The sequence below is a fragment of the Buteo buteo genome, chromosome 3 (assembly GCF_964188355.1).
Source record: "Buteo buteo chromosome 3, bButBut1.hap1.1, whole genome shotgun sequence".
In the NCBI taxonomy this organism is placed as follows: Eukaryota; Metazoa; Chordata; class Aves; order Accipitriformes; family Accipitridae; genus Buteo; species Buteo buteo.
In genome coordinates this window covers 76,272,834-76,299,350 of record NC_134173.1, presented here as the reverse complement: position 1 = coordinate 76,299,350, position 26,517 = coordinate 76,272,834, and the positions used below count along the sequence as shown (strand labels likewise).

At 45.1% G+C, this 26,517-nt stretch overlaps 1 protein-coding gene across 1 annotated transcript in view; it reads right to left on the bottom strand.

Annotated features, from left to right (window-relative positions):
- Positions 1-26,517, bottom strand: part of ADGRB1 (adhesion G protein-coupled receptor B1) — a 68,281-nt gene that overhangs the window by 34,990 nt on the left and 6,774 nt on the right. The window contains exons 2-6 of the mRNA XM_075024067.1: positions 24,852-24,954; positions 20,713-20,863; positions 16,404-16,473; positions 8,553-8,619; positions 3,790-3,875 (exon numbers count right to left, since the gene is read on the bottom strand). Coding sequence (XP_074880168.1) covers positions 3,790-3,875; positions 8,553-8,619; positions 16,404-16,473; positions 20,713-20,863; positions 24,852-24,954 — 477 coding nt within the window. The remainder of the gene's footprint in view (positions 1-3,789; positions 3,876-8,552; positions 8,620-16,403; positions 16,474-20,712; positions 20,864-24,851; positions 24,955-26,517) is intronic.

Below are 26,517 nucleotides of genomic sequence, written 5' to 3'. Positions count from 1 at the left end.
AGGCAGAGATAGGCAGCAAAAAGAAAGTAGATTGATTCGAGGAATTTGATGGAAAACTATACCAGAAAAAACATGAATGACACTGAATCACAAAGAACTGGCCAAAAGACCACTATAACACACAACTGTAACTGCTGTTGGGTGTATTTATGCATAAAGTTGTAAGCAGTAGGCACAGATGTGGATACATTTATATTCTAATTTGTTCTTGTTGGGGGCATGAGGTTGTTAATATATTGAATTTCCGCAGCAGGTTTATATTGGTGCCCGTATGTATGAAAGGGTAGCTAACGAAATAATCACAGTGAGTAATGCATTCATTTAATTTAGCTTTTTCTGCTTCCTAAATATCCACAAACAGCTCAACGGACTCATCTGGTGTGTTCACTGGAGCCTGGACTTTTCTACCTTTTATTGAACAGTGCTTTACACCACACATGGCCCAAAGAGCAGAAGCACTGCTTCCAACATGAAACATTCCCAGATGAAGGGCAATCCGAATCTGTTCCTATTTTAATGTAGTTATTATCTTTCCAATTACTTTCTTCTCTATGCACTGACAATCCAGCTCTGTTACACCCCGCCAGGACAGTTGCGCAGAGGGTATTTCACACAAGGTATTGGGGCAAACTTTCTTAAGTTCTCTCTATAATCAACGGAGAGATAAAAGAAGTAAAGGTTCTCTGAGGGGCAAGTTGGAACAACTAAACAAGGCTCCCGTCTCTCTCCAGTAGTTATAGAGGAAGCCTAGGGAGATTAAACTCAGCAAGCTAAAATTAGCCTTTGTGAATATACCCTATAGTCTCATTCTTCTTCCCTGGCTGCGTGAGCACACAAATGCTTCTGGAATAAACGCTGGCTGAATAAATTTAAAATTCATTTTAAAGGCTCCTGTGTCTGACATTAAAACATTCGTTCTCAGTAGCACTCCCGTCAATAGTGCCCAAACACTGTCAGTGCAGCTGACCGTGAACGGAGACCGTTCTGCCGGGAGACACTTGCATGGTTTTCTCCCGTGCCTGGACAGAGTTGGGGCAGTTGTGTGCGTTTCTCCAGCTCTCCAGGTAATCACACCCAACTCTCTACAGCCTGGTTTTGTGATCTATCTATAAAGTCATTTCCATTAGAAAGTCAATGTTTTCTGACAGATGTGACAACAGTAATCATAGCAATTTCCTCTGCTAAGTATAGGGCAAAAACCTATCGTGTCACGGGTATTATTTCGCGGGAACTGTTAGCGCTGCTTTATTTGTGCCAACCAATCTGTGGTATGTGTGCTGGGCTCCTCTTAGTGTTCGACAGCTCTTTTTTGTCCCGTCTTTTTCTTTTTTTCCCTTTGTTTTTGTTTTTGCAACATTGAACCATACTTCTTGCCTCTGCTAAAGGAAACACAATGTTTCTTTATACCATCTCCTCAGATCCAAACATCTCCAAGGCCGTGACTCATTCTGATTATCTTCAGATCTACCTTCCAACACGGTTCCCAAGCCCAGGCCAGAAGCGGCTAGCTAAAGGGAAGGGGCACCAGAGCTCTCAAAAGTGCTTCCGCACTCTCAGTGGGTGCACTTCGAAGGGAGAACAAAATCATTGAGCACAGAGAAGGCTTAAAAGTGCTGCACACACACACACGGACATGAAAGAGGGGGGAAAAAGAGAAAAGAAAGAAAAAACAAAGAACATCAGAAAAATGACTTTTTTTTTTTTTGCTTTGTAGGTTTTGTTTTCAAAGTACGACTATGAATGTGATCAATAACCAGCTGCTATGTATTAAATAAGGTCATTCTGTATGCAGTTTAGATTAGAGGGAGAGACTGAGAGACAGTAACTCACTGCTCTGCTAATCCAATAAACCATTTATTTCAGTTCTGACTTTGAAGTGCAATTATCCTGCTACAGTCTCTGCCTGCAGTTCGGGTATTTTCTTGAGTTCTCTCTTTGCAAAGAAGGCATCATCCAGAATAAAGCACTCGCTTGTTAGCAGCGGCTTTAAGCAGTGCACCAAGGTCATTTCTTTGTGTACCTGTTCAACCCAGCAGCAACCGATACCTCTGATCATCCAAACGTGCTTAAGTCTCCTCTTATTATCGTGACCATGGCACTGCTCAGGCATCGAGATTCCCCTCTTTGCTGCACTGAGGGACCATGTCAACACTGCTGATAAAACATGAACCTTAACAGGTTCCTGTGTTTCTCCCCTGGCTGGAAAAGAGCTTGCTTCTAACCTCAGTTTTGCTGCCATCACTCAATTAAAAACCACTTCCACCAGAACTACTCAATAGTGCAATGACAGGAATATTGAACCTCGTCTGTACTTTCTGCCTCTACCCTCCGAGACCCAATTTTAGGGCCCAAGGCATTTGCAGCACTGCAGTGAATAAAGCAGCTTATAGAATCATAGAATCATTTAGGTTGGAAAAGACCTTCAAGATCATCGAGTCCAACCGTCAACCCAACACCACCATGCCCACTAAACCATGTCCTGCTCTCTGTGAAGCCTGGGAGTGCAGCAAACAAGGCGACAGGTACCCATGCTCCCTCCTTTTCATAGATAAGGTATATTCTGTATCTTCTCCACCAGCCTCCTAAGGTTTTAGGCTCTGCCTGTAGCCATGGTGAAGAGGCACCAGAACACCTTTTGCTCTCCCCGTCTCTTTGTAAACAACGTCTTCATTCAAGAATACTATCGTTATCTGCAGTGATAAATCAAATGCCATCAGTGGACAAGTGAGGGGGCACAATCCTGTCTTTCCTAGCAGCAGGTAAGGAGATAGTTTCTCTGACAGCAACAGCAAGCCAAGTAAAGCAGTGGAAAATAACATACTAACATCAGCAGCCAGGCTGACCTGTGCATTTGATTTGACTCAGAGTGTCAGTGTGCCATTTCTGTCCTTTGCTTGGAGCGTGGCATAGCTCAGGGATAATGTCTGAGCAGGCTACAGACTCATTTCTAGAAAAGAAGATGAAGGGGGGGTCTCATTCTGCTGGAGCCAATGACAAAACAGCCATTGTCAACAGAGTTTGGAATTAACCCAACAGAGAGCCCTGCACAGTAGCTGCCACCCCAGCCAACCCCTAGTGAGACCAGGGTGATAAGAACTGTGGGGTCAGCTCTTCCATTTATACTACAAAGAAAACCAGGTAACACAAGCCCCAGGCTTCAGGGATGGAGGTTGGTGTGGTGGCTGTGGAGAACGTAAAGAACCTCAGGTGGCATCAGAATTTTTTTTTTGCAGAAGAGGTGTCTTTACTTACCAGTCCTCCTCTTTACACATCCATCCATCTACTACTCTGTTCACTGCTAGACCTCCAAAGACCCTTTCCTTAAAGTATCACATACCTTTGCTCTCCCTCAGCCACGTGCCAGCCATTAGACATGACTTCTCTGTTACACAGCCCATGCCACGTGCCACACTCAGCAATGAAGAATCCCTCTCTGATCCAGCTGCTGTCTCTAGGAGTTAGCTAAAAAAGTCACTTTGCTCTCCCTAATCCTTGGGAGGATACATCAGCCTGGGCTGAAGCCATTTTAACAAAGAGATGAACTTCTAACCCTCCTCCATAGTAACACAGGGCTGCTTCTTGGATCTTTTGTCTCTGCTGCACTGAATGACAAGGCAAAGAGATTAAACCAACTGTGGTTTGTTTTTTTTCCTTTCCTTTTGTTTACATCTGCTTTTGCTTTTTGTTTGCATCTCCAATCTCTCTGCATTCCTTGCCTGGTTATTGATCACAACCTTGGGTGGTTTGGTTTTTTTTCATTCTTTACTTAGATGTATTGATAAGGCATACCCTGCCCGTTCCTTCAGTTTCTTATCTGTTATTCCATCTTTGGATACAAGTTTGTTAAAAACCAGAATGCCAATAACCATGTTCACCTGTCGAAAGAGAAACAACACACAATTTTGTTCTTAAGTGGGTCAGGTCAAACTTGGTAGCACAGATGGAAAAAACCCAACATTCGGCAAGCTAAGTCCTTCCCATTTCTCCCGAAGCCAGGTAGCATGGTCACACTTCTGCAGGCCACCACCCTTTATGTTCCCTCTCCACCCTGTCCCACCTCCCCTGGCCATGCATCAGTGAGTTCAGGAGAGCAGAATGCAGCTGGCAGCAGATCAGAGAGGTCTCCATGAACCAGGACAAAATCGTAAAGTTCTCAGATTGCTGTTTGAAGCCCAATGTATGCTTGAGGTCTAGAGAGGCAAACTCCAGGCACAAGAACAATTTTTCAGGGTAATGCAAATAGAAAGTGGCCAATATAGGGGAGAGCAGTGGGTTGACGCTACTTTCAAAAGTACCTTCTGAAGTCTGTGCTACCAAAGCAGCAGCATTAAGAGGATGGGGCGGTGCGGTGCAGGCAGCTTGCCATAGTTCTTGCTCGGTGAACCAGCACCGCTGCTCTCAAAATAAGAGGTGGAGGGGCACTGGAGCAAGTAGAAACATCAGCTACTATGGTGGAAAGTCTTGGGAGATGCTGCAGATGGCACAGCATGTAGATTAGCCATCATGTCATCTCCAAAAAAATCAGTGGGCAGGACAACTGCATACAGTCCTTTGGTCTGCTTTGTTAGGGTGAGAGCATGGATGTCTGTATCAATCAGGCATAAATATTCACAGTGAAATACAGGCTGTACAGAGCTGAGGTCTTACAAAGTGATCCTAAACTCCTCACCGTGCCTTTCCGACTGCATTCGCTGCTGCCAGCTGCATCTGTTTTACAAACCTCATCCAAACCTCAGCAACCTCTGAATGCGAACACATTAGTGACACATGAGCACTACCCTCTTCATGGAGGCACAGCACTGATGGTGGAAAAAAGGGACACTCTCCTGGTTTTGCTGTGAGTGAAACAGCTGGTGTTGGTAAAACAATGTGCTAGATGCTCTTTTGCACGTGGGGCTTGCAAGGAAATGTTTAAGGCCAAATTCAGAGATGTACAACTTTACATGTTAGCTGAGAGCCTTGGTGAGTTTAATAGACCCTTGAGAAGTGGTCCTAAGAGACACCTAGGACAACACCTAGCCCAAAGGAAGGGAGATATCTGCTCACACCAAGTCTCCATCTAATTGCCTAAATCATCCTCAAGAATGAGCAATCTTTCTCAGTTTGGACTGCTGGTTTCAGCAGGACACAACCCAGCTCACCGATGTGGAGTCCACAGCTGGGAATAAATGGAACATCTCACAAATAGCAGTCATTTTCTTTTGCATCAGCTGCTGGGTCAGCGGACTACTTTCCACAGCTGCAAGTCCATTTCTAGAGCTCACCATGGTAGTGTTTTAGAGAAACAACACTGGCAAGTCAGATGCAGTAACTCAGCCAAGGATCAGCACGAAATCAAACCCTAGTTATGTGCTTGGAGAGAGAGAACCCTTTCAATTCACTGATCCTTCTTCACTGCACTGGAGGCTGGTGAGTGCAAACGAGACTTTCCTTTGAGGTGCAGCAAGGCAGTAGGAAAGATGGGGTTGAAGTGTGGCAGGCTGGATCGCTCCTGGGGCTGGCCACAACACGGCATGTGTTCTCATTCACATATAGCAGGGCAGATGACAAAGTGCGGCTCTGCAATTGTTTTAATAAAAAAAAAAGCTATTTTGCCCAGTACATTGATCATCATGATCAACATCCTGCTCTGATCCTGGGTCCGTTTCTTTACAAAATCAGGGATATAACATGGACATGCTTCTAAACACAGCCACTCTTAATAACATGCAGTGCAGCTTTACTCCCTATGCTATCCAGAAGCAAAAACACAAGTCTGAGATTCAGCCCTTGAGATAACCAGTACCTGACGACTGATGACTCTCTGTCCTGACTTCACCATGTCATGAGCCTCTCCTTGCAGTAAGCTGTTGCCTTCAACCTGCACGCAATTATCACCAGACTGCTTCACCTGAGCTTGGTGAGTAAAACTGCTTGCAACAGCTCTGTGTTTCAGGTTGCTAGGATTTTTAAGACTAAAGGTCAAATCTCTGCAGCCATTCAGTGTTAGTGGACCGACTGCAAGTTGCACATCTTGCTGAAGCTGCAGGCCAACCATCTTAAGAATATTATTTTGAGTATCCTCCAAGCCAAAGGCCTTTTTCCAATGTGAAGAATAATAAAGGAGGGTGTGGAGAAAGAAGGTTACCACAGGTAATAGAAAAGTCATATTGATAGCAGAACTGCAGTACAGAGATGCTTGAATGGCTTGGGAGGAGTAAGCACAAGTCTAGCCTGGCCAGGGCTAAGACAGAGGTAACAAGCTGAGCTGTAGCCAAGTCAGCTGTGTGCAAAGTCACTTGGGCATCTACGTATCATACTCATCAGAGTTTTGGGTAAGAAAGAGCTCAGGCACAGAGTCAAGTCCCACCTTGATCTGTGCACCCCTGCACAACAGCAGCTATGTTATCTCCGGAGCAAACCTGCATATCCCCTGTACAGCCCTGCAAGAGGCTGACTGTCTTTATGTTAAGCCAGGTGGACTGTCCCTCCATCGCTGACACAGTCAACCTGAAATCAGGACAAATTACCCGGAGAACAGACAGCTGTCCAGTCTTGTGGACGTTGCACGCTTGAAAACTGTCTGTTCAACTTCTGGCTCTGCTAAAAGTCATAGTGTGAATTTGGGCAACTTATCGAGCTTATCTGCTTCCCAGGTTCCCTTTTATAAAAAGGCTTTTAATGCTGCTGCTTCTTCTTCCCCAAGTTCCTCAGTATCTATACCAACTTGGGCAGTGTTCACTTCTCGCTTTAGCCAGCAATGAGTCAGGTAGTCTAAACTACATGTGTAGGCTCTCTCTAGGTACTGAATAGAGACAGACACCCCAAAAGATGAGTCACACTTCTTAAGATCAGCTGTATAAACCACCATTTGCAGGTACTGACCTCTCTGTAAGGACATCTCCATTTCCAGCTTCCATGGTGAGTGAAAACCGAGATGCCAAATGGAAGCAGGCTCACCTGTTTTTCTCACACTTTAGAAATGCTAAGGAAAGCCAAAGGATTACTTCCCTTGTTGGCACAACAAAAGCAAGATGGCTTGAGGCAGCAGATTGACTGCCCCTTCTCTGGGCGCTACCAAAGCTCCCTCCCTCCTAATCACTGCTGTCTATTGATCATTCAAGCCATTTAGCCAGAGCTATCAGCTGGTATGTTGTTGGGGCAAAGAGCTAGTTCATCTGAAAGCACTAAGCCACTTAATGCTCCTGTCAATTATCCTGGCTATAAAGAAGACCCTGACCCCCATCAGCTATGTTACTGAGGGAAATCCAACTACCCTGTCTCTACAGAGACCTAATGACTGGCTGGCATGAATATCTGCTTATCCCCACTCTTTGCTGACTGCTATCTGAAGGCTCAACTATGTGTCGCAGCCGTACGCTAAAGAAAGACCCTAACTGATACAAGCTTAGCTTTATTATAGAGGAGTGGCAACTGCTGGCTTGTCTCTGTCAACGTGATGAAACGATGGCACCAAGGTGGTTTGATGTGCAATGACAGCAGTGAGAATAAAGGCAGCAAGAGCTTTTGTGTAGTTATTCTCCCGTAAGCCTGCTCTTGCTGCGGGGCAGTTAACCCCCCAGGCACTGCATGAAAAAAAAAGCCTGATCCGAAAAAGAAATTGCAAGAAATTGCGAGTGTCAACAATCCAATTCCTGTGGGAGCCTCCAGGGCACTTGAGCCTTAGAGGACGTACAGCTCCTCCACTGGATGAAATGCTGGGCTGGAGAGAAACTGCAAACTGTGACTTATATATGGGGGCTCAAATGTGTCGTTAAACCCATCTGAAATTGCTGCAGAAGGGATTTCCTAGAGGACCAGCAGTTCTGAAATTCTTTGAACCCTGACAGTCCAGATTTCTCAAGGCCAGTGAGGCTTCAGCAGCAGGGAAGCTTTGTGAAAGTACATCATCTCTTGAGTGACACCTTCAACTCCAGTAATAACTGGCCAAGACTGGCTTTGGTGCTCTGTTGGAGGCAAGGGTGAGAGGACAGTAGAACAGACTACCACCACGCACGAGCTGGTGGGACAGAGTTTAGGAATGTTCACTTTAACCATGCTATCTCTTTGAACCAGAAGCAAAGTTGATATTTTTAGGGTCACAGAGGACCCCCTCTGCACTGATTTGAAGACCTCCATTTCACCTGCAAACAAAGAAGCTGCCCACATGCACTGGCTATCTGGGACAGACCAGGAATAAATGCTGTCCGTGGAGGCACAGCCTGATTTGAAACAACCAGTAACAGCAGTTTCTGAAGGAGTTAATGTCAGAGTTTTCCACCATCATCCTGCACTTCCGTCCAGATAGGGCAAAACCAAGGTAAAGCATGAATCAGATGTCTGGGGGACTCCAGAGCGGACAGAGGTGGAAGGCTGAGAGCTGAGGCATATTATATTTCAGAATCAAACCCATCCCAGATTGCTGGCTTCTAACACTTTGCTCTTTATTCCTGAAGGAGAAAGCTATATAAAACATGAGTGGAAATAAAGAGGGACATTCTTGGGTTGAAAGAACAAGGAAAGTGCTATAAGATAAGGAGAAAAAAAAAAAGCTTTCTGCCAAGCTTAAATACCAAAACGACAGCAGCCGCCGGTCCCACGAAGGCATAGAGAAGACCTCCCTCTAACGACAGCCAGCAGCTGGAAAATGAAGAGAGAAAAGAAAGTTACCCCGTGGCTAGCATCACTGACAGGCGCATGTTTTCTTCCTTCTCTTTGCCTGCAGAGTTCATCCTGGGAGGTGATACCCCACGGCAAAAAAGTCTCAGACTTTACAGCGAGCAAGTTTTGCTTCCCATTTCTCGTGAACTTGCATAAAGGTTCATTTGCTTGGGGGTCTGCCTGCAGAATGGCATTTGATTGTCGACAGAGGAATGCATGCAAAATTAACGATAGCGCTCTGTTTCAGACCAGGTCCTGGAAGCAGTTGCATCAGTTTGGTGGCAAGATGACGCTCTTGTCCTACTCAGGTGAAAGAGTAGAAACAGTAGAAGTTGTCCCTCACTCATTTGCTCACCACTATGCCTGCTGGGGGCTCAGGTCCAGGACTGCAGTACATTTCTTCTCCTGGATCCTCCCTTTGAGTTTGCTGCCACGGGGAAGTTTTACAACACAGCAGCGAGGTGGGAATTCACAACACTCCTTAAGTGGATGCTCTTAAGGAATGAGCTGAACGTGAGGTGTGTGGAAACCAGCTTGGTCCTTCTCCCTCACGCCACGTAACCTGACAAGGACTTCTCCTTTCTCCACTGACCACATGTGGAATTTAGGCTCCTAAACTGCCTGGTGCCTACACAAACTGAGGGAGCTCTTCTGCCTAAGTGCTGATGTCTGCCCTATTGGTGACTATCACAGAGCCAGTCACTCTTGATGACATTTCTAATCAGCAGACATCCAATCAAAAGAGTCCAGGATGAGGCATCTACATTCAATCAGATGTCACATCCTGAACTCCACTGACTGCCTTGACCAGATTTTCACCATCCAAGTAAGCAGTGCACCTAACCCAGATGGAGACGTCACTGGGGAGATAAATCCCATCTATCATGTAAACAGTATGAATGTGCTCCAGGTGTCCCCACAGAGCTCCTACTGCACTGTATATTCACATGCAGATCTCACTGTATACTGACATCCCCATACTGACAAACTTGGTGTTAAAAAAAAAAGCAAAAAAAAAAGCAAAGAGATGCAGGGGAAATCTCACCCCACTCCCATCCTTAGGGCTAAGCATCACCAGCTGTCTGGATAGCCAACAGGGATTTTCAGGTTTGACCGTAAAGTCAGGAAGGAAACACTTTTTCACTGTGAGAGTGAGCGAGCACTGGCAAAGGATGAGCAGAGGGGTTGTGGAGTCTCCATCCTTGGAGACATTCAAAAGTGGTCTGGGCATGGTCCTGGGCAGCCAAGTCTAGGTGACCCTGCTTGAGAAGCGGGTTGGTTGGACCAGACGTTCTCCAGAGATCCCTTCCCACCTCAACCAGCCTGTGACTCTGCGACAGTCGTGAAGAGTTACAGCGGCACTGGAGCTGAAATTTCCATTTTGTGGGGAATCCAGCAATACAGAGCACGGACACATAAACTAGGTACTTCAGGGCAAGAGAGGATGCAAATTTACACTGTGTCAGCAACCCCACGGAAAGTTTGCATGCTTTGACACCGCAGTACCCTGGAGAAAATGTGCGATGAAGTAATCCTGTTTCAGCAGTAAACTACCGTGCCTTTACCACAGGATAAGAGCAGACAACCACAATGGAGCGATGACTTTCTCAAAGCTCTTAACCCAGCTAACCCTGCAGTAATTCAGTTATGTGCCTGTACTCTCAGCAATATGGTTTCATTCTGCATCGGAAGCAAACTGATGCTGCCTTTCAAAGTCTCCCAGGAAACAAAGCCTTCCTGGAAACTTTTCAATTCTGTTGATCAGCCTCATATGTTTTTGTATCAATTCTGACTTGCAGAGGTGTTAATTTTTTGCCCCAAAACACAGAACATTTGGGGGAAAAAAAAAAAAGTATTTCAAGTTGAAAATTGAAAGCAGGACATTCTGGTGTTCTCTGAGGCCCGCATCTTGTTTATTTCTAAATTAAACCTGTAATGTGTTAATTTAATCAATTCTGATTTCTTCCTCATAGCAAGTCGCTGTCACAAACTGTCTGAGCAGTTGTAAGAATAAAATAAATAATCAACTGGGGAGGGAGGGAGGGAATAAGAATGAAGCTTTGGAGGGCTGCAATAACTGGAGGTCTCCCTAAATCCAAGGAGAGGGCAGGGGGAACCAGGAAGATCCCCAAATCCCAATCTTTGCCCAGACCTTTTTCTCCAACTCTCCGTCCTAATTTTGAGACCATTTTTCTCAGGGTCTCTTCCAACCGACAGCTTAGCCGAAGAAAGGAGCTGACAGTCCTGCACTCCAATTAGCGATGAGGACTTGGTGCAAGGAGGGCTCTCGTTCATGGCGGGTCCCTTGGCAGCTCCTCTTCCCTTCTGAGCATCAGGCTTTCTGAAGGTGAGTTCACACATCACCGCGCACTGGTCCTTATCCCTTCTGACTGCCTGACCTCCCTGCCTCAGCGTTTAATCGAAGCATTTCCAAGGCTGTCGGAGGTGGTGGTTGACAGCAATGGAAAGGAAAGGGTGAAGTGATATCCAAGAAGGGGAACCGACAGCAAACTCCAGCAATATATTAGTCTAGTGGAGATGCTTTTAGCTTTGTGCCTACAAGGCACAGAAATATTTGCATTTCACTAAGAAGTTCCCCAGTACTTGCCAACGCATCTCTTCACAGATCTCTTAAATAAAATTACCACTGGAAAGGAGTAAGTGAATGGGTTAACAATGCTCAGCAGCTCCAGACTACTATTTCTAACCAGTGCTTCCCCGACTGACAGCAGCTTTTGTGTTCAATGCAAAAGACCTCTTTGCAAAACATCTGATCCTTCTGTGAATCTGCCACAGCAAAGACATGAGATGGATGGCTTTTGTCTTGGTTCTGCGAAGAGCTGACTTCCACTGAGAACCTCTCGACTACACCGTACAGCTCTGCCAGCAACAGGTCTCACCTCGATCATGTGCAAAATTAAGCAGCCTCAATGCAACAGCCAACATGTTTGTATAACTGAGACTCCAGCTGGGAATCAGGGCTGTCCCACCAGTGTTTATACAGAGATTAATATTGAAGCTGCTGAGATACCTGCGGGTGACAGAAGCCCTGATGCAATGACACACAAGGACCCCTGGAAATTTTCTGTGTCCTGGAACTGCTCTCATTACTCATTAAACATTTTGTGGGCTGTCTTGTGGGGAAGGATATAAGTTCCCAGCTACTAGTAGCACAACCTCAATTACTCAGTTCAAGCTTTAGGAGGCAGTTTGTCAAGATTTAGACATCCAGATCATTCAAGAGGGGTCTTGGTTCCCACCTTCCTCAGTTTTCTCTTGAATACATCATAGCCATGGGTTCTTCCTCCTAGGTTTTGCCTGTTCTAAGTCTAGCTCATGCAATTCCTTACAATAAAAGAAAACCCAAGTGGTAACTAGTGGGATCCTAGGAGGTTGCAGAAATCTCTCAGGATCCCTTGGCATAATGCAGCCTTTACAGTATAATGAGTTTAGGCGCAAAATCTTTGTCAGCTAAATGAGATGTGGACTTGTAGTATATGTTGCAGGTTTTTTGTATTTGTGTCGAAAATGAGTAAATGAACACAAATCTCTTTCTCAAGGAGTTATGGCTCACCCAAGGCTCAAGTTCTCTCTACATTTCTTACTGAATCAACACACTGTTACGGCATTTCCTTCTCAGATTTGCATTTGCAAACTGCAACATGAGTTAAAACTGAAAACCATGTCGATATGACAAGTGGTTTTGCTTGTGCCTGTGGTACCATAGATCAAGACCTGTTTTTTTGTGAAAGGGGGAAAATACTGGGTAAAAGGAGAGTTATTATTCAGGCATTCAGCCTAATACAAGGAGGTGAGCAGTGGTGGGTCTTCTAGACCTCCATTATCTCTAAGATTTTCTTTGAGACTGGAAGTACAGCCTGTACCCTACTCCAGCAGCTCTCCAAACAACTGCAAAATCTCCTACCAAATGCTGTTCAGATAAGAAAAAGGAAAAATCCTCCTCCCCTCATTGGAGATGGAGAGTTCATAGCACTCCAGAAGTGTCCTGAGCAACAAAGGCCTCTGAGTGAACGGATTCTGGGGAATCACCACTTAAAAAACAACAGAGACACAGTTCGATGCAGTATGTGTTCAATTTTTAATTTGAACCTCCTCTCCCTTCTCATCTTACCACTCGGTGGCCCAGTCTGGCGAGCTAAAGGGTAAATATGAAATATTATCTACAACCTTCCCACACTTAGCACTGTCTCTGATCTCTCTGCATTACAGCCTGGAGACATGGCCAACCCTTCGGCTGCTACCACATCTTGATGAGATAGGCCTTCCTACTGCTGCTCAGTTGTGTTTTTATCGTTCCAGAATAGCTTCATCTCACATACAAAAAAAAGAAGACAGGACAAAGCTGGATGAAATCTTGCTTAGGGCCCAGGTAGACTACCCTGTTGAAGGTTCCTCCCTTAATTTCTCCACTGCAGTTGGCCACCTTGACGTACCCTGCAGATAAACAGTTTCAGTCATCGTGGCACAGAGACACGTTATGCATTTCACATACTGTCCCTTCCACCAGCTTTGCCCTGCAAGTCTGTAACACCAAAGTTAGTGCTGCAATGCTTTCAACAGTTGCAGCTGTCCCCAAAATGCTCTCATGACCATGTTCCCTAGGGATGACATGACCCTGGATGTCAGCGTTTTTTTACCACTGTAAGTGGGATGAGAAAAAAAACTGATGTTGACTGTCAAATCCTGCGCTCAGCAAATACCAGAGCCCTGCTTTGTCTTAATGCCCATCTCCACAAGAAAATCAACGAGTGCTAATGCACTGCTCTTAGGATCCAGAAATTGCAGGGTTGGAAGAAGCTTTGAAAGACCCTGTGAAGTCCCTTATGGTTCATCATGTCAACTCTTGTCCCCTGCTTCACAGGGAGGGACGTATTGTGGCTAATGTCTTTCCGTCCTTCTGCAAGATGGAAACATTGTGCTTTGGAGGTCTGCCACTGCCCATTTGAAATGCCCTATGCATGCTGTATACTAACTAAAACCAAAGCTAAAATAGCTCCCGAGCTGTAGCTTCAAGATTTTCAACTGCCTCACACATTTCTACAATGGCCAGAAACCAACAAACATCCTGGGACAAGCTTTGATCCAAGTCTGTATTCTGTTTACATGCCTTTAGTATTAGACAGTGCTAAATCTAGGTCTGAACAACCTCAAATTTTTGGAGTTCAGCTCTGAAATTACTGCTCTGTAATGCTGACTTTGCTCTAGAAGAGAAGTAAAACCAAGGGCCTCCCCACACATAAAATGTAGGAGAGCTTTTATGCCTTTTGAGCAGGAAAACAGGGATTAGCTTGAATGCCCTGCAGTGTGTTGGGGCACCCTGCCTAGCCTGGTCCACAGGAATATTTGTTTCACGTTTTACAGCGATGCTCAGCACCATTTTATGCTTGGCATCACGGCTTGTGAACCCACTTTGCCATCCACCTGGCACAGCGGCGTATGCCCACTTGCCCCTTGCTGCATGAAAGCAGGGCAAGGACGACTCAACCAGCGCCCGTGGGGACATCCACGCTGCTTGGGGCAGAGATGCTGGCTTGAGTGTGTGACTGCAAGTTAGTTCTGGTCAGGTCTGGCTCTCACTAAAGGCAACAGCAGGAATTCCAATAAGATGGCAGTGTTAGGAATGTCTGATGGGCTCTCTGTGGTCGAGAGGAACTGTTGCTCCTCTCATGACTTTGCTGGGACTCACCAGCTTTACCACGTACTGGGGCTGCGGAGTGGAAGGGAGACGAAAGGAGGACCCAAGTGGATTTGCTGGGGTGTGAAGTGCTCCCTGCTCTTTTGGTGACAAGCACCCTGACAGCAGAGTTAAGAAACGGTGTCACTTGGGCTGTGGCTCCTGCTGGGAACACAGGATTCCCCTGCCATCCCCAAGGCAGCCTGCCAGGCAGGGAGGCAGGCAGCATCCACGCCTTGGATGCAAGGAGCAACAAGAGTCTTTAGGGCTGAAAGGAGTCAGAGGATTAGCAGCGAAAGGAGGAGAGCTGGTGTGGTTAAGCGTCCCCTGGGAACGATGGAAAGTCAGCGCAGCCTTTTGGCTACCTCGCCGGTGTGCCAATCCGAGAGCAAAGCAGGAGTCCGGCAGGTTTTGTCAAGCGTTGACACCCTTTTGGCTGCAGCCTGGGAAGGCTTTGCTCTGGGGCGGGGAGATGTTGGCACGCAGTGGTCCAGGGCAGTGAAATAGGGTGTGCTTCCCTGCACGTTCCTCCTTTCCCCGCCCAGGCTCTTTTGTGTGGCCAACGTTGACCACAAAACTCTGCAGTGGCCCTTAAGCATTAATGGGGAAGGAGCTACTGAGCTTTTTGCACCAATTCCCACCAGTCTATAAACAGGAAAGGAAGCAGAAATATTTAGGACGTCCCTCCCATTCCCCTGATGTTTGTTCATTATGAATTGTTCTCATGGAGTAAAGTGCCAGAAGCAGCGGACCCACAGAAAAGCTAAAGGAGTTTTGGGATCTCAGCGACACTTCTGAAAGCCAAGCTGTGCGTTGTCCTCTTCTGAGGCATACAACCAGCACTGGATCCCGCTCCACCAGGACACACTGAAGCCAAGTCACCTAAGCTGGGGCAGGCAAGTCAGGACAGGTACAGCCAAATCATCCTGATGCCAGCACAGGCTTCAGGAATTGTATCTATGGATTCGCATTTGACAAAGCCACCTTCCTGAGCCCTCCGTATTGTACAGTAATTTAGACTGCAGTAATTTAGATTGCAAAGCAAACGGAGAACGCTGCTGTGCTGGTTTAATACTCTCCTGCAATCAAAATGCAAACTTTGAACCATTTGATTGTGGATGTGCCAAATACGGTGGGATCTGAGGAAGAGCAGGGATTCCAAATGACATTTTCTCAGTGGACTTAATTGAACCCTCTGTTGCTGGCCACATCTCCAGCTTTTGTCTTAAACATGGGATACACCACGTGGGATGCAAACCACTGGCCAGGAAGGCTCTGGGTAATGATGGGTTGCAATAAGGAAGGGCCTTATTCATTGCTCCAAAAAATGGTGTCCTTTGACTGCCACTATGCATAAAATTTCTAAGCTATCTTTTTCACAACACAGTGAAAAAAATAACATTTTCTTTGTCTGTTTAAGTTGTACTAATGCTCAGCTCTGAGTGATTCCAGCCTTGCCTTAACGTATTTTTTACCTCTGCACAGTCTTATTCCATTATTTCTACCCTGCCTTCCTTCCCCCATTACATGCAAATAAAAGCTTCCTAAAGGCAAATCTGGTGGAGTTCAGAAAACAGGCAAATTCAGATATTGCTTTCAAAACCTTGGTTTGAAAACTCATGCTCTTTCTGGTACCTAAAACTGAGCCCAGCTCTTTTGAAAACCTGGGACCAATCAAGCAAACCATTAAATGGATAAACACAAAATCTATTTTTAAAAATCCTAAACTTTAAATATTCCACATTGCCCCCTAAAAATTAAATTAAAAAAACTCTAAGTAGGAGGTGCTTAGATCAAAGCAATGTCGTATATGCAACAGTTAAATCTAACTAGTCCCTGTGAACTTGTTTTTAAAGGAATACACAGTGCACCCCAGCCAGCTGATGGCTTGAGGAGGCAGGGAGGCAGGATGGGTCCTTCCTCTCCCATCATCCCTGCTTCCCTCTGCCATGGGCAGCACACCAGAATTTAGCTCCTACCCTGGCTCCTGCGGGTCAGTGACTGGATTTTGACAAAAAGGATGGAGGGTGAGACAGGAAGAAAAAGGAAGGAGAGCTCCTTTACTCACTAGTTCACGGTGCCGTACCCCTTGGCTTTAGTAAATCCCACGGAAATGGCAACCACCAAGGCAGGGAGCCCTGTGGAAATGAAACAAGAGAAAATTGGTCATTTAAGCATATGTGCAGCTCTTCTCCTACTCAACCGCATAATATACCCCATTCTTCCCAGTGTTATTCTAGCACCATCTGTCCCAGCCTGGGTCTTTGGCAGAGACTGAATTCAGGACCTTCAGAGCCAAAAGCATGAACCCTTGTTACCTCTGCTAATGAAGTAAATGCCATCAGCTGTAATCAGCTCATATCCTGCTGTGGTCTCAGCAGTTGTGTGGGGACTGACAGTACATGCAGATGCATAAAATATATTTATTTTATTCTTGGGTGCACAGGCTGGCCAGGAATATATAAAAGTGTCTCCTGAAGACGGAATATTCATCCACAACCCAACTCAAAGAAACTAGCAAGGAGGAGATGAAGGGCTATGTTTGCTCTTAACATAATATATGATCAACAACCCCGGTTCAAACCTCACCCCAAATGAGACAGAAAAGGAAATGGAAACTGAGTTCCACCTATTTGAAACAGGTTCCCTCAGTGCTCAGCCATGATCTATAATAGAGCAGGTCCCTCTAAACAGCAATGGAAAAAAGCATCAGAACATCAGGTCTTTCTGCAAAACCAAGATACTTCTCTTGTCAGAGACCTGCTCCCTTTTTGTGCCTAAGAGGGGAATAAACTAAGAGAAACCAGCTGTCCTCAAGAAGACACACTTCATTAGGAGTGTTGTAAAGGATGAGCAAGTCACTCTGTTGCTGGGATGTCACAATGTACAAAGTACAATTTATCTTCAGAGCGTGGTGAGCTAACAGTACCAGCATGGGATGTCATTTCAGGTGCATAAGGGGGTGAAGCTACGGCCTTGATCTTACTGCCAGAAGCTCCCATAAAATTAGAGTAAGGAGTACAAAGAAAACCTCCTGGTTATTGTGCAACATGCTGGTTATTGGCCTAAAACTCACAAAAAGTTCTGCAACTGTTGGGTCCTTGAACATCTAGGCACAATCAGAACTAGCAAAAGACACTATATCTTACTAATAATCTTCTAATCCTTCTTATCCCTGCCACAATAAACTGCTCAAGGATCTATGGAAGAGATTGGGTACTTTTCTGGTTCACTAGCCCCAGCCCAGCTCTCCCCTGCCACTAAAGAAATGCCTGGATATTGGCTAGTAACATCTGGTTCTTCAGCTACAGAGGTCTCCATGTGGCTTTTTATAGCCCTCCTCCTTGTGACATGATCAATTAAGCTGTCTCAACGCTAAAGATTGGCAAATCCCATTAAGAATTAGCAGGATCAGTAGCCAGCTAGGATTACTGCTTCTTGACAAGACCTTAATTTGTGTGCCGTAGAGGTCACAGCAGGTGGCTGCAGAAGACGCTGTAGATCGAAGGGATGTGCAGACACAGCGTCCAAACAATAACCCTGCTGGCAAGGTGGTCACTCAGCAATACAAATCATCGCAAGATTGATTAATAGCGAGGATCCGCAGCCAGCTGGGAAGTGTAAGGCCAAGTTGGCTGGAATATGCAGCATTTGAGAGTTATCATAAAGGGAAGTGTTTCTCTTCCCATATGAGATTTCCAAGCACAGCTCACATTTATCAGTCCAAACTCAACAGGAATTAGGTTTAAAAGATGCCTCTTTTTGTTTTCTTTTCTTTTTTTTCCCCTGAATTGACTATTGCTCCTCTTGCTGAGCCTCCTTCACACCTCATCTGGATATCTGCTGTATTCACTACGATGCCATCAATATGGCATCCCATGGCAATCACACCAAGAAACCACATGCGAAAGAACTTTTTCAGGAGTATAACTTGATGCAAGAGGCCTTGTGAAAGAGGAAAGTTGGCTAAGACTCCGCCAAAAATAGCAACTTGTTCTTCGCAAAGTGCTCCTCTTAGATGTGATAATTATGCAGAAATACAGACTCAGGCTGTGAACTCATCAGCTTACAGGGACTGGCATGTACTAAGCCTGGGTAGGAGCCCCAGCTTTTGCTGAAAATGGATCTGTACAAGCAGCGTCTACTGAAGGTGGTAGCTATGTCATGGTAGCTAAGCCAAAGAGCATCATAATGAGGGGTGCTGTACTCCTCCGCCTTGGGAGAGCTGTTAATGGTCTAATCACAGTTAGATGTGATTAGATTGGGAAAAAAAAACCCACCACTTTTAATCTGTTTTTTGATTATTTGAAAGAAAGTTATTCCTAACTGGTCTGTTCCATATACTGTGTGGTTTGTATCAGTCTTCTAGGTGGGCACTCAAGCTATGTAGACACTGGCAAGTATTTGGGGGCTTTCTGCAGAAAGTGAATTCTATATTCACAATTTCAAATAAATGCATTAGAAACCTGTTTTGAAGAGTTTTCGACTGCCAGGTCAGAGGAGAATTAGGTCATGTGTTCATCATGTCCCACTAGAAAAGGTTTTTTTGCTAATAACTACCGACAGCCATAACTGTACTGAACAACTGAAGACCCACTCAGAGCCTGACTTATGGCAGAATTAAAAATCCAGTCGTAGAAACTGTGACATGGTCATAAAAGACTGACAAAATTATTTCTTCTTTACTGGGGCTAAATATGATGACTGAATTGTTTCTAGGAAACAGTTTGTCTGTCTGTTCTAAATAATAATAAAAAAAAATTCTAACTGCTAAAAACTCTTTTCTGGAAAGGCAAAGTTGCATACCCAAGAGGAGAACAAAAAAACAGGGAATAAACCTCACTGCTGATGAAACCCACTGTAGCTTCAACGAGCTACAGCTGACAGCAGCTGAGAACTTGGCAAAGACGTCTAGAAAAAGGGCTTAGAGAAATGCTAATACACAAAGGGGGAAAAGGGGGAGAATCAGCCCATGACAAAGAGAATTGGGCTAATTATTTCAGATTACGCTCTTTAAAACATATTTTCGGCCTCTTTCCTCTTAGAAGCGCCATTAATCCCAGCTCTACAGCTGAAGTCTAGCAGGATGCTAAATATCGGAAATCCTCTTGCTGCCTTAATAGGCAAGAGTGTTCTTCATTCTTGTCCTAACCTATTCCAAATGGTTATTATGCCACATTTATCAGGCAGTACCTCCTAGCTCAGAGATGACTGCATTTTACTAGCAGTGCAAATTATGCTTCTACACATGTAGGGTTTTTTTTTTTTTTCATCTGTACAGATTACAAATGTGAATGTCGCCCGTCCAAAATTCCCTTGGCTAACACGCCCAACTGTCCCAGCCTTTATAAATCAGAAAAATCTGTTTTTATTACCTAGAAAAGCTATTAGTCTGTTGCATTCGATATCCCTGATGCTCCTTGAGACACAGAGTGTTTGTGTATAAACATATGCATGAACACACGCAAGCGCATGCAGCCTGTGATTTGCACATTCGTGGCTATACTCCTCCTACACACAAACACTATATTTCAATAACGCAATTTATTTTCTATCGTAAGCAAAATCTAGGAGTGAAAACTTAAAGGGATGCAAGTGCTGGAACGAGGACGGCTCTTGATGTGCCAGAATAAATCACATCAGGGTGCTTCGTAAGCATCAGAAATATCTTGCCTGGGGTGAAATGCAAGACTTCAGTAGTAAAACGAGACACTAATACAGCTCAGACACACAGCGCTTTCTCTCTTCCTTTCTCTTTTTTGCCTGCTCGCTTTTGAGCAACTTTTTGTTCAGTCGCTCCTTTCAAACGCACGTTTGTTATTGCTTTGAAAGCCCAGGTTATGGGTTTGTGTTTGTTTTCTACTACAGAATGCATCATTTAAGGCTAATAAATTAAACATACGGAAAAGGCAAAGGGAGAAAAATTAGTTACAAGCATCTGCACCGGTCTCATAGTTTATTTGTCTACGAAAGGCCCTGCTGCCATGGAGACAGGATTTCAGAGCTTGCTTCACTCTGGGTCGCACATGGAAAGAGACAGTGAGAGAGAGAAATGGGGAAAGCAAGAAAGAGCCCCAAACCCAGGAGAAACCAACCCCAGCACACCCTTTGAAAACTCGACTCATCTATTTTGTGGGACCCTTGGGCGCGCTGGGCAGCAGGCAGGACTTGCGGCTCTTGCTCACGCTATTTTTAACCGTCTCGGCCCTTCTTGACACCCCCAAAAGGGTTGCAAGCACCCTCTGCCAAGCTTTCGGTAGAACATCAGTCCCACTTGTAGCCCGGACCCTCTCTGCTCCTCATCCCGAGGAGGGGACAACGCTTCCCTCCTCCGCAACCCGGGGGGGAAAGCTGTTTCGCAGACCCAGGATCCTCACCCCATCCGAGACACAAGAAGCGCTTGCGGATGATGCGGTTCCGTAACCGACCCGTCACGGCCATGTAGGACTGCCAAGCCTCGGTCAGCACCCAGCAGAAAGAGGAGAGGAAGAAGAAGTGCAAGAAAGCCGCCACCAGCGTGCATATCACCTGGAGAGAGGAGGAAAGGAGGAGACGTGAGAGGAGCGGCAGGCGGAGAGAGCAGCGCGCAGGAGAGCAGAAGGCGGAGGGAGATGCTTCCAAACCAGCTTCTGGAAGGCAACGTCATGGAGATCAGGACACGAACAGACATTTTAGGAGGAAGCAGTCTCCTCCACGAGCTTCGACCTAGCAAAGGACCAAAGCATTTGCTTCAAATTTAAGTACTGCATGGAAATCAGCAGCTCTTAAACATGAGCTCTATGATAAGCCCACGGTTAATACTTTTGCTGAAGTCTGAACCCGTGTCCCATTCTGGTGCTTTCTTGGCTTCAGTAAGATATATTTATTTTCCAAATGATCAAAACCATTGCCACGATCCTTTCAGGGAGGACGGAGTGGTTAGTAAGCCGTGCACTAATCTCAGCTCAAAAGGTTTGCAAAGCACCATGTCGTTGGCAGCCGAGCCATAGAAATGAAATCAGAGGAAGGCAATTTAGACGGTGTCCCTGCCAGGGAAGGATCGCTCAGTGAAAGAGTTAAGCCGTGAGAGCCGGGTAAAACCACAGCTGCCAGGGGCTGGTAAGGAATGCAAACATGAGTGGTGCGTAGTTGTTCAAGAGCATATAACTACTAGCAGACAGAGGGGAGAAAAAAAAGAAAGGGGAAAAAAAAAGAAACTGCATTAGAAGGAATTTCATAATGGTGAGCTCTACTACTTGGTGGGGAAAGCTCTCAAGGGAAATGCGGGGAGCTTAAGCCATTTAAAATTAAACTGGGGAAAGTACTAGCAAATGCATTATGAAGAACAATCCCATAGTGCCAGGGAGATGGACTGGAAAGCTGACAAGCTCGTCTTTGTTTTTAACTCAGCAAGGCCAAATCTTTTACTGGTGCAAATTGGTGCCGCTCTGTTTAACTCTGCCAGAGCTGTGCTTAATTTCCACCATCTGCGAGTTGGAAACTGTGAATCAATGTACTCAAGACGAAAATGATGGAAAGAAACTTCAGTGGCTCCCAAGGAGAAGGGAGAGCAAATAGACTTTAAAAGTGACTCTGGATGAAAAAAATGGCTTAAGGCATTCAGGGCAGGGGGAGGGGGAGGTTTATGATGAAGAATTTCTCTGCTTTGAGTTATATCAGGAAACACGGACTTTGGGTTTACGGTCAGTGAACCTTCCTCCTTTTTCATCCACCAGCATCTTTTAACACGGAGCTCTCATGCACAGAGTGTCTTTTATCATGATTTTATCGGATTGCTCTCGATTCATACACTGGCACAAACCGCCGTTATCAGAGGTTGTGAATAAAAGTAAGACTGTGTGTTCTTTGAGACAGGAACTGTCTTTTTGTTCCGTATTTGCATTTGACACCAAAACCCTTGGTATTCTGCTTATAAATGGATTCTGGATGGCAGTTCAGTACAAATAACATAGCTCAATATGATAATTTCAAGTAATCTTCACATTTTAAAAGAATCTTAAAAAGGTGGTTGCTATTCATCAGCTTACAGACCTACATAAAACTATTACAAACAGAGGATGCTTTCTCGAATGTATTTTAAGAGACTGTTATTTTAGAACCTTTTTTTTTTTGCTAACATCAGATATGACACTGTTTATTTTACTGTTTTGATTTTGTTTTGCACCAACTTGGTTCTGCCCACTTTGCCAGCAGTTTGTAAAGGGGAGAGAAAAACTTTGCTTTCCAGTTTTACACCAGAGAGATGCATTTTCTGGGTATTTTTTCTCAGTCAGCTAGTTTTGATAGAAAGAGAAGGAGAAGAGAGGAGGGGAGGACAAGAGAAATACGCATATCTCAGCTGGGCCAATATAAACCCATCGCCTCAATTGAAACCAGGCCGTGAACTTGGCCAGCTGATGGGCAGGCACGTATTTGCTTCTGCTACCTCCACTGCAGGTATTCCCTTCCTCGTAAAGAAAAAAAAAAGTCTCCAAGAAGGCCTAAGCACAGGGATAAGATGTCCCAAGCTGCTGCAGAAAGATCTAGCAGAGCTTGTCAGTCTGTCAAGGCCATTAGCCATTGTTTTCCTTTAAGAGGAGAAATCTGTTTCCTTGCAGCACGTAGCCATGCCTTTGAGATATGGCCAGTTCATGCAGCATTCCTTTCTTTTGTACCACGTTATTGCTGACTGTAATTTTTTAGCCTTTTCCCAGGCCTTTCATCTTCAAAAAGCTTAGCAAATCCAGGCGTGGAATCTTGCCTTTGAGGTTACACGGATGGAAATCAAGGGAGAATTTGGCATTTCCAGGGAAACTAATACTATAGAAGTTCTCCCAGAGTAACTGCAATTATAAGTTGATCACCAACATTTTAAAATGTTCCATTATGAATAACTGAATGTGAATAAATTCCTAATTTACACTCCTTCGTCTCTTCTTTGTATAGTTTTCTTTCTCTGTTCCCTGCCAGAGACTGTTTACTAGATGGCTGAGCGGAAATCCAAGAATAACGTTTCTATTTATGGTGTTTCATGCATATGTATGTGCAAAGAGCTAATCTGCTTCATGCAATTGCAGCCGGGAGCTTCGAATCCCCGCTAACAGCTCTGACAGTGAACACTCAGAGTAATGTGAGAAAAAGCACGAGGGAGAATCTGGGCTCACAACTGTGCTCCGAAGCCGGTGGGAGAGGGTGAAAACATCCACCTCCCATCCTGCAGTGAAGAAGACTAACCAAAGAGGAGGTCCAGCCATGGTTTGCCATGTTGAGCATCCCTCAGTGCTTCTTTCTATAGAAAGAAGCTCCTAGCACACACTTGAGGTTGCAGACAATGCACCCAGGGGAAACGAGAACTTAGCTCGCCCTTTCCCCACTTCTCGCCCCACAAAAATCATGTTGGCCGTGGAAAGAAAGTTCTGCTTTGCGAAGTTAATTTCTGAAGGCCACTTGTTTAATAGGAGCAGAGCTGGCTGGCTGCATCTCTCCACACTTCTCTACACACATCTGACTCCAGCAGCTGTAAAGCTTTCCCTAAAACATAGCCTAGCCCTAACCCGAAGGGCCCTCCATAGAAATGAGTCTCTGTGATTCATTAAACCCTGGGGCTTCTCTGCAGAAATGCTTCCAAAAGTGACAGCATGCTCTGGCTGCCAAAGTAGAGGCTTGAAAAAACTGGTTGGTCAGCGGTTACTGTTAATTAAAAACTAAATTTTGACTTCTGCCTGCGACTTTGGCAGCAGGAGTAGTGGAGGACACTTCGTGCTTCACTTTTCTGCTTAGCGGAGTTAGGATGGTTGGAGCACTTGGGGAGATGGGAAAATATACCACAGGAAAATACCAATGATGAGCAGTGATTTGTTACGCCAGACACCAACAGAGACACTGAAAATACTTTAGCTGGAGAAAAGTCATACAAGCAACACGCGCCTCTCCAGCTGGGTCTGTAACGTAGCAAGGCATGTATGTGCAACCAGTGCATGTAGCTTGAAAATCCACATTACGTCTTGCCTTTACTGCTGGAGTCACACTGTGATCTGCAGTGAGTCCCTCACAGCCCTCGGCTCTGCAGCGTGCACAGCGCGTCTGGCAACACTTCCTACCCCCAAAAAAAGGGGGGTTTTGTGGCTGTGTTTGTTAACATCTGCCAAGCGCTTTAAGCTCAGAGTATAAAAGTTGCTGAGATGATAGTTTTTTTTTTTTAAAGCCTTTTCTCAATCTGTCTTTCTTTGTAATTTTTGGAAAATAAAATGGTTAAAGCCTTGCAAATAACCATGTTTCTTCACTGTGCCATGTGCCAGCTACTCTAGGCAGATATTCAAAAATATCACATTAGTTTTAATCAAAGCCCCGAGGATGCTGACAAATTATCAAAGAGAGAGCGAGAGAGAAAATTGAAATCTGCCATTTAGTTGTGTCTTTGACATGTCGCTAATTAACAGATGGAGGAAAAATGAGGAAGCGCTGCCTGAATGGATCATTTCAGTGCTAAATCAGGGGAAAAAGCAAACAAACAAACAAAGCCCAACTGATCTCCTACCTTATTCCGGGTCTGGGTCTGTCCGATCAGGATGAGAGCGTTGGAGGAGATGATGGATAGGCAGAAGTTGATAAGAATGACAGAGCGCTCTGAGCGAATATACCTGCAGCAAGAGAAGAGGGGAAGGGAGATCCACTCTGTTACAACTTGCATTAAGTTACCTCTGAAAAGCATCAACCAGGTGCAGGTTGCACTGGGCCAGGCTCTACAGAAGGCCATGGTAAAAGATTGCCCATTTCTTGCAGATCTTGTATGTTAAACAGACAAGAACAAGGGGAAAAGGGAGCGGGGAGAGCTTGGGTGTAGTGCTCAGCCCACAGATCTCTCCATCCTCCCTCATCAATGCTGGAGTTATGAGCATGAGTCAACAAACTAGGGGCCAGCCTGGTCCCAAGTCTGAGCCGCTCCTAAACCAGTAGAGTGCTGCAAGTCTTCTTCAGCTCTGCTTACTTGAAAGGGGACTTGAAAAGGAGCTTGAAAGAAAACATACAGGCAACACATGGAAAGATTCCCAAATAAGAAGAGCCACAGGCATGCTGGTGATGAAAGCAGGTTACGAATGCATGCACCTTCACAACAAAGTGTTTGTGATTCAGCATTCCCCTTTGTTTAACCTAACAACCTGTCCTGAAGTGAGAAGTATTTGTGGCTTTTTTTTTTCTTTTTTTCCCCAGACGGAGAGGTTTAACGCTTCTCAAAACTAGGCCAAATACGTAACTGCAGCTGTGGGTCTGGGACATTAGGGATCCAGGTTAGGAAGCTGTTGCCTTCAGCACCTTGCAGCAGCAAGCTATTTGTCATTTCTGATATGCAACGTGCAGCATAGCACCAACTTGCTGCTGAGGTTATGTGCACGACAATTAATTCAAACCACTGGCTACGGAGGAAAATTTCTTTGAAGGCACTTTTATGTACCTAATAAAATTAAAAAGGAATTGCAAAAGTGCAAGTCCTCAAGGATTGACTCAGGACCTGACCATACCAACACTCATACACGTGAATAATCTCAGTGATTCGGCAAGTGTCCTGCCTGAATACCAGATGAGTGAAGAGTAGAAACTGATGCTTACAAAAATTAGAAACAGATCTATTAATCAACCAGCTCATCCCTGGAGGCTAATGCAGGATTATTTCCTATATTCCAGCACATCAACTATTTATCTTGGGAATTTAATTTCATTAACTAATTTTAGCAAGAGTGAGTTGGTCGTGCTTTGGCTGCAGAGTTTTAAGTTTCTGACTAGGTGGGCAGGATGAGTTTACTGCACGCGTGTGTTCTGCCAAGGGTAGATCTGTGCTTTAGACCTACTGAAGGCTGCAAAACTTTGATTTTAACTTCCCTCTGAGTTTTACCTTCAGACAAACATGAACGTTGAGGATATGCTTTCCTGGATACAAAGAAGTCACTGATGCAAAGTAGCCTGAACTTATACTTAGTCTGTTGGAAATCTGGTTTATAGGTAGCTCTCCCTGAAACTCACCCAAACCCAGAACAGACTATAAAATTTAGGCTTCCAGCTCAGCTAGAAACTGGGCTGACTGCCTGCAAAATGAGCCTCTGGTTCCTTTCATGGCCAATCTGATCCAAAATTTCCCCTTTTCATCGGACTCAATAAAATGCTGTGCATCACCTGGATCCTATTCCATTTGTGGCTGGAGGGTACCG